This window comes from Grampus griseus (genome assembly GCF_964374135.1).
Source record: "Grampus griseus genome assembly, chromosome: 3".
In the NCBI taxonomy this organism is placed as follows: domain Eukaryota; kingdom Metazoa; phylum Chordata; class Mammalia; order Artiodactyla; family Delphinidae; genus Grampus; species Grampus griseus.
In genome coordinates, this window is record NC_139019.1 from 66,573,498 (window position 1) to 66,589,984 (window position 16,487).

General features: G+C 36.4%; 1 protein-coding gene across 2 annotated transcripts in view; it reads right to left on the reverse strand.

The window, feature by feature from the left end:
• EDIL3 (EGF like repeats and discoidin domains 3) overlaps nucleotides 1–16,487 on the reverse strand; it is a gene marked incomplete at both ends in the record, with an annotated part of 427,613 nt that overhangs the window by 291,122 nt on the left and 120,004 nt on the right. For both annotated transcript variants that reach the window (XM_082652203.1, XM_082652202.1), the window contains one exon: nucleotides 8,645–8,773. In XM_082652203.1, the coding sequence (XP_082508329.1) occupies nucleotides 8,645–8,773 (129 nt within the window). The remainder of the gene's footprint in view (nucleotides 1–8,644; nucleotides 8,774–16,487) is intronic.

Below are 16,487 nucleotides of genomic sequence, written 5' to 3' on the forward strand. Positions count from 1 at the left end.
TCTATAATATATGCAAAATAAATGGCAAAACATTTCTCTTAAATTATTAATTCTGTCATTTAAATGTACAATTCTATTTGTAAGAACACATATTTAATCATTTTTATTAACAAAAAAGTAAGTAAACATAACTCTGAAAATAAATGCCTTTGACTCTTATTGACTGAGAAATTTCTAAGCTATCATCCATGGCTAGCAGCTTTTGAGAAACTATTTTAGTGTATGCAGAATAGCTCTCATTATAATTTCTAGAAATATGGATTCAATCATGAGCTATCTTTCCTTAGTCCAAGAAGTAATCTTAAGGGGAAAAAAAACCCTGACAATTACTCATAATTTCATCTAATATATGAATAATTTAACTGAAATTTACCAAATCTCTCATTTGGTAACCAAAGTTCAGAAATCTAAAAGTAGCCTCACTCTACCCAAGAGATCTACTTAAAGCTTATCAATATTCTGATATTTCACGCTCACTAACAAGAAGTCTTTTAGACAGACTCAGCCTCTACTATAATACTTGAAATTCTGACACTGGTCATCTTCTAAAAGATAAACATGAATATGGTTATTCATGGTGCAAGACGTACAGTGGAAATTGGTGTGTATTTTTTATTTTTTTTAGTTTTTATGAGATACTTCGTGTTTCTGGGGCAAATGTAACCAATTTCTCATAATGAAATGGAAGCAGAAGGATATTTAGAAAAAACCTGATTAGAAGCCAATGAAATGACAGACAGGATAAAGAGGAAGAACTAGAAATGAAATTATATGCTTTGTTTCCCTGTACTGAACTACTCTCAGAAACACAGGTACTTTGAAATCTTTCTAAAAGTGATGATGGATTTTAAATTACTACAAAATTCCAATGTTTATGTCCTCTGTTGCCAGAATGATAGTTTTAATAGGTTAAGCGTGTGCTAAATATCATTAAAATATCTATATGAGTCATCTGATTTAGTTTATTCTTAGTAAAACACAAGCTTAGGTTTTATATCATATTTCTGAATCATAATGCCATTATAGTTCTATTTTAAAGGAAAACCCCCCTTGGCCCAAATCCCTCTTTAGTTACTCTCCTCATCTGCCATCTGTATGCAGTGAAAGTATCTTAGCTCTTTCTGTTAGAACATCAACCTTTCGGTCTTTCCTAATAGTCCTATCCAAAAATAACCTCCTTTTATTCTACCTCACACTTGTCTTTATTTTTTTTATTTATTTATTTTGCGGTACGCGGACCTCTCTCTGTTGTGGCCTCTCCTGTTGCGGAGCACAGGCTCCGGACGCGCAGGCTCAGCGGCCATGGCTCACGGGCCCAGCCGCTCCGTGGCACGTGGGATCTTCCCGGACCGGGGCACGAAGCCGTGTCCCCTGCAGCGGCAGGCAGACTCTCAACCACTGCGCCACCAGGGAAGCCCTTGTCTTTCTTTTTAATAGAGCTTACCATGATAAGTGTAGTAGTTTACTGTCTAGTTCCCCTTTTGACTAGAAGATTTGTGAAGGCAAAGCCTCTTTTTTAATGGTCATATCCTCACTGCCAGGAAGAGTGTCTAACACATAGTATGTGCTCGCTAAATATTTGATGGATGGGCAAATAAATGAATAAATTGATGAATGTTTGTTATAGTCATTTTTAAAAATTAAAGACTACTTTTTTACAGCAGTTTTAGATTCACAGCAAAATAGAGGAAGGTAAAGAGATTTCCCATATGGTCTCTGACGCCGCACAAGCACCTCTCCCATCATCACCACTCCCCACCAAAATGGTACATTTGCTACAACTGATGAACGTACATTTACCCATTATAATCATCCAAAGTCTATAGGTTGCATTAGGGCTTACTCTTGGTGTTGTACATTGCATGGGTTTGGACAAGTGCATAATAACATGTATCCAATGTTACAGTATCATACAGAGTATTTTCATTGCCCTAAAATCTTTGGTCTATTGCTATTCATCCCTACCACCCTGCCCCAGCATCCACTGATCTTTTTACCGTCCCCAGTTCTGCCTTTCCCAGAAGGTCATCTATGATTCATACAGTATGTAGTCTTTTCAAACTGGCTGTTTCACTTAGTCATATGCATTTAAGCTTCCTCCATGTCTGCTCATGATTTGATAGTTCATTTTTTAAAGAGCTGAATAATACTCCATTGTCTGGATGTACCACAATTTATGTATTCACATACTGAAGGACATCTTGGTGGCTTCCAAGTTTTGTCAGTTACAGATAAAACTGCTATAAGCATCCGTGTGCACGTTTTTGCGTGGACATAAGTTTCCAACTTCTTTTGGTAAATACCAAGGAGCATGATAGCTGGATCACATGGTAAGAGTATGTTTTGCTTTGTAAGAAACTGCCAAACTATTTTCAAAAATGGCTGCACCACTTTTGCATTCTCACCAGCAATGAATGAGAGTTTCTACTGCTCTAGATGCTTTCCAGCATTTGGCGTTGTCAGTGTTCTAGATTTTGGTCATTCTGATAGGTGTGTAGTGGTATCTCATTGTTTTAATTTGCATTTCCCTGACGACACGTGGTGTGGAACATCTTTTCATATGCTTATCTGCCATCCGTATGTCTTCTTTGGCGAGGTGTTTTTAAGGCTTTTGGTTCATTTTTTAAATCAAGCTGCTTGCTTTCTTATTGTTGAGTTTTAAGAGTTCTTTGTATATTTTCGAGAACAGCCAAGATTTTTTTTGGAGAACAGCTATGTTTTTTCCAAATATGCTCTCCCAGTTTGTGGCTTACCTTCTCATTCTCTTGACACTGTCTTTCACAGAGCAGAAGTTTGATAAAGCCCAGCTTATCAATTCTTTCTTTCATGGATTATGTCTTTGGTGTTGTATTAGAAAAGTTATCTTCATACTCAAAGTCTTCTAGATTCTCTCTCATGTTATTTCCTAGGGGTTTTATAGTTTTGCACTTTACATTTAGGTCTATGATCCATTTTTTTAAATTGAAGTATAGTTGATTTATAATGCTGAGTTAATTTCTGCTGTACAGCAAAGTGATTCAGTTATACATATTACACACACACACACACACACATATATATATACACACACACACATTTGGTCCATTTTGAATTAACTTTCTGTGAAGGACATCTATGTCTATATTCATTTTTTTGCATGTGAATGTCCAGTTGTTCCAGCACCATTTGTAGAGAAGACTCCCTTTGCTCCTTGTATTTCCTTTGTTCCTTTGTCAATGACCAGTTGACTATATTAATATATATCTATTTCTGAACTCTTCATTCTGTTCCATTGATCTATTTGTCTATTTTTTCTTGATACCACACCGTCTTGAGTACTATAGCATTACAGTAAGTCTTGAAGTCAGGTATTATATCATTCCTCCAACTTTGCTCTTCTCCTCTAATATTCTGCTGGCTATTCTGTATCTCTTGCCTCTCCATATAAGCTCTTGAATCAGTTTGTTGATACGTACAAAATAACTTCTTGAGATGTTGATTGGGATTGCTTGAATCTATAGATCAATTTGGGAAAAACTGACATCTTGACAATACTAAGTCTCCCTATCCATGAACACAAACACCTCTCCATTTATTTAGTTCTTCTTTGATTTCATTCATCAGAGTTTTAAATATCTAATTATTTAATTTCTGTGGGTGCTAGCTTAAATAGTACTATGTTTTTTAATTTCAAATTCCACTTGTTCATTGCTGTTATATAGGAAGATGATTTACTTTTGTATATTAACCTTGCATCCTGCAACTTTGCTATAAATCCTCATTAGTTCCAGGAGGATTTTTTTTGTTGACTCTAGGATTTTCTAAATGATTATGTCATCTGTGAACAAAGACAGCTTTATTTCTTTCTTTCCAATCTGTATACTTTTATTTCCTTTACTTGCCTTATTGCATTACATAGCACTTCCACTACAATATTAAAACGGAGTGGTGAGAGGGGCCATCCTTGCCTTGTTTCTGATCTTAGTGGGAAAGCTTTGAATTTCTCATCATTAAGTATGATGGTAGCTGTAGGTTTTTTATAGATATTCTTTATCAAGTTGAGGAAGTTCCCCTGTATTCCTAGCTACTTTTAAAAAAATTTCCTCTAAATCTTCCATGTGCCACAACCTAGCTCTTTCCTCACAACTCCAGCAAAATTGATCTTGGCAAGATCATCCATAAGTCACATGTAATCAATGTGTTTACCTTGGTCAACTTCTCCACAGTATTTGACATTGTTGACCACTCATTCCTGTCTACCCTTAACTTTTGGGGCACAATGCTTTCCTGGTTTCTCTTCTATCTCCCTAACTACTCCTTCTCAGTCTTCTTTATAGCTTTTACTTTCTCTACCTATTGCTTAATTATTGATGAACCTCTCATCAGTTTCCATTTCTTGGTCCTCTCTTCTTTTCACAAGTTATTCTGCTTCTGGACAGATTCATACAGTCCCTGAGCTTAAATCACTGTCTATATAATTATGACTTACAAATCTATGCTGGACTTCTTTACGAATGTCTAGCAGATTCCTCAAATTCAGTATGTGAAATACTCAGCTCATTCCAATCCAGTGTATCCTCAATTTTCACTGTCTCAGTAAATGGCCCCAAGTTGCTCAGGCCAGAAATTTGAGATGTTTCTTCTTTACTCCTCCCTTTATGCAAACCCCTTTTATCCAGTAACCCCATAAGTCATGAAAATTTATCTGTTGTATCCTTTAAATACTTATTGACTCCTCTCCATTCTCTTTGTTACTACACTGACCCAGGCTAAGATCGTCAAGTCTGACCTGGTCTCTGCAGTAGACTACAAATTGTCCCCTGCCATACTCTGCTCTATTTTTTTCCCCATATTGCAGTGACAGTGATCTTCTAAAAGTACAAATCCTCTCCATCACTCTTAGAACGAAGTCCAAATTCCACAAAACATCATGCAACCCTGCAGAATCTGCCACCATCACCAACTCCAGACTCATTAATGGCCATCATGTCTCTCCACTTTTAAGCCACAGTAAATTTCTTTCAGTTCATGGAATTATGACTTTTCTTATATCCTGGTTTTCCTAAAAATTATTTCCTCTGTCTGGAATACTTTTAGCCTTCTGCCTGGTAGATTAAAATTATTTTTTAGAATTATGTCAAAATATTTTTTTTTCAGGTAGGCATGCATTCTCTGACACCTAGCTTAAAAGAGGACACCTGCTTTATATTCTAATGGCTCTATCTACTTCTCCTATTACAATACCCATCATATTTACCTACTTATTTATCTGCTTTCCTAGATAAACAGTAATTCCTGTAAATTTGTTTACCAATGCATCTCTACCATTAGGTAACTACTACTTAGTCATGTGCTAAATAAATATTTAAGAATAAATGAAAACTAAGATTTTATTTTTTTTAAGTCAATCACTTACTATGTCTTCTTTGGTTGCATTAATATACTATGCAATTGAGTTTTAAAATATATATTTGTTATTAGTTTACAGAAATACTCTGATAGCATACAGAGGAGAATTATACCATGGAACTTGGACAATTTAATAATTCCCAAGGTTTCCATATATGAATGCTAGAATGTTCACTAGTAATAGAAAATTTTCTATGAAATAAATGTGTCAACATTTGGCTCCAAACTACACAGTGCCATTCAAGAACGTGAGCAAGTAACGGGGGAGTAATTAGGCTCTTAACCACATGGTGCTTATCTACCAGTCCCCTGGAGAAGGTTGCACTGTCCGCTGCACGTCTATGTAAACACTGGTAAATCTGGCTGATGTCTTCAAATCAGAGGATGCTAACTAGGCTCTTTTCGTTCCCTTTGCTCATAGAAATGCTTTCCTATTGCCTTTTGTGGATATCAGAAGTGAGTTTTCATAACTCTAAGAGGCTGAGAACATCACGGTCTGTAGGTATGTCTGTATAAGGGGGATGTGTGTGTGTGCTGGGTGGGCAGACAAAGAGACAGGGAGTGATAGAGAGAGATAAAGTATGGATATTGGAGTACACAGCCAGATCAAGAATTAAGTACAAAGAAGAGCAATGCTGCCTAGTGAATGAAGTTCACAAATCTGAGCAAGTTAATTTCTCCAAACTTCCACAGGTAGCATAGGAATGTAAGTGATGTGAGGACTGGTCACAAAGGGAGTAAAGTGTTTTGTGCTTACCTGACACTAGATGCTTTGAGAGGGAAGAGTAAAAGTCCAAAAATGGATGAGGCTCTCTTTGAAATAAGTAGCATCAAGAACTTATAATAAGGCTACTGCAAATTAATGAAGTTTGAGGTGAAATCAAGAATCAACTTTTATCTCTGAGAGTAGCATATGTTTGAAATTTCCCTCTCCAAATGCACTACAATAGAGTATATTTTTGATTGTAGTATAGAATAATAATAATTTTTAAAGTTAGGTCAAAATGCAAGTTTTAATAAGGTGATTTAGAACTTCATATAATCACAAAATATATATGGTTCAAAAGGCTAGCAGCATATCTCCATCTTTGCAAGGATTAATGTTAAAGTAAAAATACAGCAATGGTGACAGTTCAACTCTTTTGTCTTTTATGATATCATATCAAAATACCTATAGCTTTTGAGGTTTTTCTGGTATAAAATTCTAGCATTACACTCTGCTCTTCTGCACTGGTGCTACCCAACAGCAGGGAAACAACAACAGCAATGTCCCAGAAATGTTCCAGAAAAGTGGTAGATTTTTTAAATTAAAAAGGCAGGATTGTCTTTTAATGATCTAATGTTCATATACTTTGTACCAATAATTAGTTTTAAAGACACGAAAAAAATAAGGTAGGCTAGATATTAAAGCATTGCTATTATTTTTATTCAATAAATACTTAGTATTCCCTGATTATATGCAAGAGTTAACAAAGAGGTAGAAGAAATGTGAGGTGTTTTAATAACAGAATAATGAATCTAAGTAAAACTTAATTCTATAAGCATTTGATTTCTCAAAGTCTCATTGAACTAAGAGGAATATGGCAGTACGTTTAGTTTTTAAAGTGTTGCAGCCTATAGTATCATTCTTCTGATAAAATGACAAATGTTGAATTAATGTTTAAAAATATGGTCTGAAGTATTCAAGTATTTACTTCAAAAATCTATAAAGATAATGGTTTCTTAATTATTTAAACACATTTGCCTCTTCATTTCCAGATTTGGCTCTTACAAAGTAGCAACAGAAACATTATATACTGCAAATCTAAGGCACTGCCGATTTGGGGTCAGTGGGCTTAAAATATAACTCTTTTTTATGCTATTCATATATTCCTGTTGGGAATATTTATCATTCTAATTTTCTTCAGAGATATAGACTTTTGTGAGGATAGAATTCTCATATTAAATTCTGAAACTCACTGTACATATTTGGAGACTTGGTCAAAGTGGTTACAACAGTTTTATTTCTATGGCACTGAATCAAATCCCCGAAAATAACAGCAAGTTAATAAAAGCCTTAAAAGAGAATTGTCTTTGAAATGAATCAAATGAACATAGTACTTTTCAGCAATAATATAATTAACTTTTTCGAGTGTAATACATTCATACCAATGTAACATAAAAATACAAGGAAAACACATTTAAAAAATAAAGCACACTAAAATGCAATTAATAGTGGCCAAAAATGGCTGGTTAGTGGTTTTATTTAATTATTCTTTCATTCATTCAACCAAGTTATTGGGTATTGGGCTCCTACTACACATAAAGGAACTAGTTAGGTGCATTAGATACAATGGTGAGTAACTCACACTGATCCCTTCCTGTAGACAGAACTACTTTTCTTCTTCAAAACTATTTTTGAAAAGCTATGGACATCTCTGACTTTTCCAAGGTTTATGCTGGCTGACTGAACTTTAATCCAATACATGTTTGGTTTCCCTATATCGAACAGATATAGTTCACTTTCTTCTTCTTTTACTGACATGAAAAAGATTTTCTTCCAACTTAACCATGGTATTACTTTTAATCAGAGAAAAAACCTCTATACAAATTTATGTAGTGCTAAATTATTTAAAGTACCGATATCTTCTTAATGGAGAACTATTTGGAAATTATGGAAGCCACCCTGAATCCACAACTATACATGCCAATGAAGTACTTCACAGATGAAAAACATTTTGAAATGTGATCACTGACTAATATTTGCCAAGCGTGTTTTTGAGACTTTGAAGAACAATGCAGCTAGAATATTTTTTCTTTCATCATGTATTTATAGTCTTAGAAAAGTAATGATTAGAACAGCTACAAAATACTGATGAATATTTTCAATCACTAAAATAAGTTCTATTTTATTCAGAGTGACTATCTAACTTGAATAAATTGACTTGGGAATTGCTTTCCAGTGAAAATAAAATTTAAATATATATTAATATTAGAAAAATAAATTTACTATATTCAAGTAGTACGTGTAGTGCCTTTAAAGTATAATGTTAATCACTAAAATATATTTTTAAATTTTTTGAGAGCACTATGAATAAAAATATACTTTAAATATAAAATAAAAATGTTAAAATTAAGAGGCCCACAGAGAAGTAAACTAATTAGCAACACGTAAGAATCTTATACAGAGTACCCATAATGCACAGACAACCAAATTTGTCAGTCACTCATGAAAACAAAGAGGATAACTATTGAAATGCTTAAATCTTACACTTACCAACCTCCACAACACTAGAGCAATTGGGATCTGTGAAGCCATCTGGGCACTCGCAGGAAAAGGAATCATCAGACAATCCTGACACACAGATACCTCCATTTTCACATGGATTGTGATCACAAATATCACCTGAGGAACAAAGAAACAGATATTGACTTTTCTTGCCTTAGGGAGTGAACTGTACTATTTCATATACCCTACTCATCTTCCTTTGGTAAAGTCACCATACTATTTATATTTATAGGCAAGACCCATTTGAAACCATGTGCTTCTAAGAGAGATGGTATGTAACATGGTAAAAATTAAATTTTACGATTCAAACACTGCATGTTGAATTGCATACTAAAAGCGATTAACTCAGGTTGGGTCCCTTCATTACATGTAAATGAAATATTGTCTAATTTGTTAAAGAAGATTAACTGAAATATCTGTGGTTGACTGGTTTATTAATTATTCCAATAAATAACCTATCTATATCCACACGCTTTGCTCTGTAACTTTGCAATTTCTCTCGATAAAGGGGTGGGGTTTATTTCTTGATCCCTAGAGTCTGGGCTTGTCCATGTGACTTGCTTTGGCCAATAGGATGTTAGGAGATCTGAAGTCAGCTGAGGTTTGAAAAACCACTTGAATATTTCTGCTTCCTCTCTTAGAACCCTGCAACCGCCCTGAGAATAAAATCTCTCTCTTGCTTGAGAGAGTTGAGAGAAACATGGGAGGAAAGAGAAATAAGTTGTGCGGTAACAAAAACCTAAAATATGTGGCCTTGGTTTTGATACTGGTGGCAGATGGAATCCGGAAAGGCACTGAAAGAATGGCTACAGGAGGCTAGAAAAGGAGCTCTCCCTGCTATATAGAGAGAAGCAGTTGGTAAAACTATCACCTGAGGATACTTGGGTGATAGAAAATGTACCTAATAAACTTCTGTATATGAGTAATAAGATTTGTAGTCAGAATGTTAAAGTGTCACTTGACTCTTAATAGCTGTATCTGATAAGGCACTACAAGAAAGAGACATGCTAAATAAAGAACTGATGATTTTGAAAGTAAAGAAAAGGAATAGAGAGGCACCAGGACTTGTGATAGAAAATAATTTCTCAACTTCAGTCTCTCAAACCAGTGAAAGATCAAATCCAGACCTTTGTCAGAAAGATGGCCTCAACATAAATATAAAATGAAGGATGTAGCTACAAAACCTTTGTGAAAACATTTCATATAATTCAGGTGTAGCCTGAAAGAATCTCTCAGCTAAATAAAAAAGGAATTCTAGAAATCTTAAGGGTGTTATCCCTGAGTAACCTTAAAATACACAAAGTAGCACAAAGTAGATTAAGTCTGGAGGGAAAAACAGGGATCAGAGAGTCACGGGCATGCCTTTATTTATTTATTTTTTAACAACTTTACTGGAGTATAATTGCTTTACAATGTTGTGTTAGTTTCTGCTGTATAACAAAGTGAATCAGCTATATGTATACATATATCCCCATTTCCCCTCCCTCTTGCACCTCCCTACCACCCTCACTCGCCAACCCTCTAGGTGGTCACAAAGCACCAAGCTGATCTCCCTGTGCTATGCAGCTGCTTCCCACTACCTATCTATTTTACATTTGGTAGTGTATATATGTCAATGACACTCTCTCATTTTGTCCCAGCTTCCCCTTCCCCTTCCCATGTCCTCAAGTCCATTCTCTATGTCTGTGTCTTTATAAATGTCCTGTCTCTAGGCTCACCAGAACCTTTTTTTTTTGATTCCATATATATGTGTTAGCATACAGTATTTTTCTCTTTCTGACTTACTTCACCCTGTATGACAGACTCTAGGTCCAACCACCTCACTACAAATAACTCAATTTCGTTTCTTTTTATGGCTGAGTAATATTCCATTGTATATATGTGCCACATCTTCTTTACCCATTCATCTGTTTTGGGTTTTTTTGTTTGTTTGTTTTTTTGCTACGCGGGCCTCTCACTGTTGTGGCCTCTCCCATTGTGGAGCACAGGCTCTGGATGCGCAGGCTCAGCGGCCAGGGCTCATGGGCCCAGCTGCTCCATGGCATGTGGGATCCTCTCAGACCAGGGCATGTCCCCTGCATCAACAGGCGAAGTCTCAACCACTGCGCCACCAGGGAAGCCCTGATTTCATCCTTTTACATGTAGGTGTCAGTTTTTCCAGCACCACTTATTGAAAAGGCTGTCTTTTCTCCATTGTATATTCTTGCCTCCTTTATCAAAGATAAGGTGGCCATATATGCATGAGTTTATCTCTGGGCTTTCTCTCCTGTTCCATTGATCTATATTTCTGTTTTTGTGCCAGTACCATACTGTCTTGATTACTGTAGCTTTGTAGTATAGTCTGAAGTCAGGGAGCCTGATTCCTCCAGCTCCATCTTTCATTCTCAAGATTGCTTTGGCTATTCCGGGTCTTTTGTGTTTCCATACAAATTGTGAATTTTTTTGTTCTAGTTCTGTGAAAAATGCCAGTGGTAGTTTGATAGGGATTGCATTGAATCAGTAGATTGCTTTGGGTAGTAGAGTCATTTTCACAATGTTGATTCTTCCAATCCAAGAACATGGTATATCTCTCCATCTATTTGTATCATCTTTAATTTCTTTCATCAGTGTCTTATAAATTTCTGCATACAGATCTTTTGTCTCCTTAGGTAGGTTTATTCCTAGGAAAGTATATTATCACATTTGTGTTCTGGAATGATGACTCAGGCAGCATTGTGTTGAATCAAATGGAGTAGTCTAGGCTGATGGCAGAAGGACTAAGCATTAATCTTTTGAAGTCCCAGCAAAAAATAATGAGGATTTTCTTAATCCTCTTTAGAGATAGCTGTGGACAGGGGAAGCAATGCAGGCACCATTTAAACCCAATCCAGTTAATAAATACTAGGTAATAAAATAGGAAATGAAAGTCCTCCCAGATCACTACCCCCATTAGAAACAAGGCATTATTGTTGAGATTTTCTAGAAAGAGCCAATTACCAGTTTAAAAGTGTGATCCTGCCTCTCTGCCTTTGGTGTGAGCAAAGCAGCACAGCTTTGTACAGTCAAACTAACAACACTGCCATCTTCTAACTCTGTTCATTGTATGAAGATCAGTACTAACACTCAAACTTTATTTGATAAGATGTCAGTCATATTTCTGGCATTGTGCATACTACAAAAAGAGGAGTTCTACATTCCCCAGACCAGGATCTGTTGTTGTAGTAATTGCAACAGATCAAGTAACATTGTAGATGTTTATACTGATTTATTCACACTGACAGAAGCAATCTCTACAGGAGAAAGGCAAGGGATGAACAGTATCTTAGAGGTTCTGGAGAATACAGACTATATATATTTATCCAAAATCAAGATCTCTCATTCTGATCCCTCTCACTCCTACTGCCAGGTTCCTGCAAAGTTTATTAACTGATGTGAGCTTACCCAAGGTCACATGAGGCCACAATGTCTGGTCCCTTTGGTTATCCCATCATCACGGGGAGTTTTGGTGTCCTAAGAAAACTTTCTTGGTACTTGTGCTACCCTTTCTGGTATTAATACTTAATCGGTTTTCTACCATGTATGTGTGGCAGTCATATGATGCTTCTGTGGTCAAAATGAGACAGGACAATCTGTTCACCTCTCATTATATCTCGTAGATGCCAGCTGCTGTTCAGCTGACCTGTTTTCTCTCTTGTACTTGTACATCTTTTTTCCTTCTTTTTGCTTACTACTTATTTCTAAGAAATTAATACTTGTGAAAACTCATATTTTATCCCCAGTATTAATATTTACTGTCTTTTTGAAACATAGAAAAGAGGTAATAGGTATGACCAAAATGTACCAGGTAGAATCAAGATGACACTGTGACCAAATTGATGTGGGGTTGAGGGAGAGCAAAAAATCTGGGTTGATTTCTAGAGCTCCTGTCTGTATGACTACGAGGCCATCTTTCATAAGTAAATATAATGGGGTTAGTGTCAAAGGAATTATTGTGTTTGAGAAGTCTGTTGAATATTCAAAATGAAAATGTCTCATAAAGCTATTGAATAAGCAGTCGGAGAGCTTTTGCTAAAACAGGGATTGTTAAGTACGGACATGAATACTGTATTCCAGTGACAGTCATTAAAGGGAGGGCAGAGGAGGGGAGTGGAGCAGAGAGGAAAGGAGAGGGGAGGAGAGGTCCTTGGGCACACTAACAAATAAGTGAGAAAAAAGAAGAAAGATTCTTCAAGAGAGAAAAAGGAGGAAAAGAGTGATAGGTCCTATCCACTACCATATGAATATCCAGTTTATTCACTTAGGGTCTATTATGTCAAGGTCTGCCTGAGATTAAGGTCTCCCACATGTACCTGTGATAGATGGACAATGTCAGCAAAAAACAAAGTTTTGATGGGCACAACAGAGCCCATCAAATATAATTAGGGTTATTAGAGGCTGTGCTATATATCTGTTTCCCCACACCTAATTATCAATAGCACCCCTTTGTCAGTTGGGTTCTCCACAAAGACAAAGAGTACATCAAGTTTATTGAGAAGTAATGCCTAGGAAAGATAAAATGGAGAGGAAGCAGAAAAGGGCAGGAAAAGCCTTCATCTTGTGATGCAGATCTGACATCTGTGAAAAGGGTGGAGGGCGGTTATTGAACGAGGATTGAGCAGGGGAGCCTCAGTCCATAGTGCAGACTTGACAAAGTCTTAGCCAATCTACCAGGGAGCTCCAGAGCAAAGATTACACTTTAGAGGAATCCCCCAAGGGCAGAAATGACCAGGCACTAGTGCCCTTCCTGTGTTCAATCATTGGCTGGAGGAGGCTCAAGGCTCAATCATAAGGCTCAAGTGGGATCATGAAAGTGCTAGAGAAGAAGGTCACTGGAAGCTAATTACATTCTTTGCAGCCAAACAGCTTGTTCTTTCTTGAAAGGATATTGGAGCCATGCACCTCCACTGGTACCATAGTCCCCTTTCACTCTCAAAACTGTCCTGGTTTGGATAAGTTACATAGTTACTTTTGTCAAAACCATCATATCTTAGCCTGCTTTTTTTCTCTCTACACCCACTACCTCAGTGGGTGGTACACATGTAGGCGGATACCTTAAGTAGCAACAAACCCTCTCTGGCTAAAATTTCAAGTCTAATTAAAATGCACTGTAGGGACTTCTGATTCCCTGTCATTTCAATTAATCTGAGAAAGCATCAGTTTAGGTAAGAATCCTGATTAAAATGCAATAGACTTCTGGATTTCAAGTTTTGTTGTCTGTTTGTTTGTTTCCCAGTGGATGTATTGGTTGAGTCTTAAAACTAAGATGGCAACCAGTACAAGAAGGCAGGCTCAGGAAAGGAAAAGAGGACAATGCACGCTTTCATGGTTCTTTATTTCACTGTCAGCAGGCTCCTAACATATACCTCCGCATATTGTAATCTGTGTGCAGTGTTATACCTTGATGCATCTTGGCTGGCTGGCCTCACCTGCTTTAGATTAGGACAGATGTGTTTAATTTGAATCTAACTATGTTTTATGATTCCATCTGCAGTTTATGGCAGACTCAGGCAAATTAAGCTGATGCCGATTTGCCTTTTGGCAATAGAACAAAGCAACTGTTTTTCCCAGGGGCAAGAAATCACTGCAGGCTAAATTTAACTTCCCATTTGCCTCCTCTTCCCCACCCCCTTCCCCCGCTCTCCAGGGTTCTGCTTGGACTGGAACCATCCTGTCTGTGGTCAGTGTCCGTTTCATTCTTCTCACTGACCCACCACCTGTTGCCAGTCACCTCCTGTTCAAGGTGATTCAGGGACTGTCTTATTTCACTTTATTATCAATTTGCCCGAGCTTTTAGCCTGGATTGCAAAGTGTGTATGAATCTATAAAATATCATATAGCACTGCCCAAGACAATGCAAATAAAAAACCCCAAAACACTAAAAGTTGTACCATTATGATCGTGGTTGTGTTTTTTCTGTGAGCTCAGTATACAATCGTGCAACTTGTAATGCTAAGTAAAGGAGAAAATTCTATGTTGGCACTACTCTGGGAATCAGGTGGATAGAACAGCTCATTTCTCTCATTGATATATAAACTCTTGGATGGTGTATGCACTCAGTTTTCTTTATATATTACTGCCTATCTCCAGTTCACAGATTAGAGGGTCACTGATCCAGTTATCATTATTGATATTCCAGCAACCACATTAGACATTGGGAATGCAGCTTAGATGAAGACATATGGCTCCTGCATTCCTGGAATTTATAGTCTAGTGGAGCGGATGCATAATGAAAAACTTAACAAATAAATAAGCAAGGTATTAACCACTGTAATAAAAGCCATGTTAGGGGTGGGGTGGGTCAGCGAGTAGAGAGAACAAACTGGATGAAAAAGGCTGTAAATAGAACTGGTTCCTTAAGATAGCCAGTCAAAAAAGGCTTCTCTGAAGAGGTGCCACTTGAGCTGAAGGATGAACATTAGCTAGTCATGTTAAAACCTAAGGAAGAGTCTTGTAGGCAGAAGGAACGGCAAGTGTGTAGCCCGACTGATAGGCAAGACAGTGATGAATTCAAGAAATGTGAAGGAGGCCGAGTATCTGGAACACAGTAACTAAGTGTCACTAAACTTATTTTGTCAGCAACACAGTTTTAGTAAGAACCAAGTTATAATTTAGAGCCCTACATTTAATTCTCTGTCCTCATGATAATCAAGGACATTTCTGCTAAGCCTATTCTTCCTATGTTATCAAACATCTACTGAAAATATATTATCGTATTTACATATTAATGTACTTGTGTATTTATATATTGATATCTTTTTTAGATATTAATATATTTACACAGTATTGCTAATGTACTCCCGTATTTACATAGTATTGTAAATATATTAATAATTTATTTGGATGAATGCATGCATCTCCATTTTCTCTGTTCCTTTAGCAATGCTAGAAGCCACCTAGAATATGTCTGTACCTTCATCCCTGCCCTCTGTTAATTTCTGAAAAAAAAATTGGTATACAGATGTAAAATTAAAAACAAAAAAGTAGTAACATATCTCTCAAGCATGTAACTACACTAACACAAGATACTGTTTAATTTCTTCAGCATCTCTGCAAATTAAATGTGAAGAATATTACAATACATATTTATATGTGGTAAAGTAAAAGAGACTATATTTTTGTTTGTTTTACTTTTTGATATTTTTTAATGGAACTATAATTGACATCCAATATTGTATTAGTTTCAGGTGAACAACAAACACAGTGATTCAATATTTTTATACATTACAAAATGATCACCGCAATAAGTCTAGTTACCATATGTCACCACAGTTATTACAATGTTATTGACTATATTCCCTATACTGTACAGTTATATCCCTGTGACTAATTTATATTATAGCTGGAAGTTTGTACCTCTTAATCCCCTTCATCTATTTCACCCATCCTGCCACCCTGTTCTCCTCTGGCAACCACCAGTTGCTTCTCTGTATCTATGAGTCTGTTTCTGTTTTGTTTCATTTGTTCATTTGTTTTGCTTTTTAGATCCACAGTTAAGTGAAATCATATTGTATATGTCTTTCTCTACCTGACTTATTTCACTTAGCATAACACCTGCTAGGTCCAAACTTACACAGTCAATTAATCTATGACAAAGGAGGCAAGAATATTCAATGGGGGAAAGACAGCCTCTTCAATAAAGGTTTTGGGAAAACCGGACAGCTACATACAAAAGAGTGAAACTGGACTACTTTACCACACCATATACAAAAATAAACTCAAAGTGGATTAAAGATTTAAATGCAAGACCTGAAACCATAAAACTCCTAGAAGAAAACATAGGCTGTAAGCTCTTTGACATCATTCTTAGCAATAT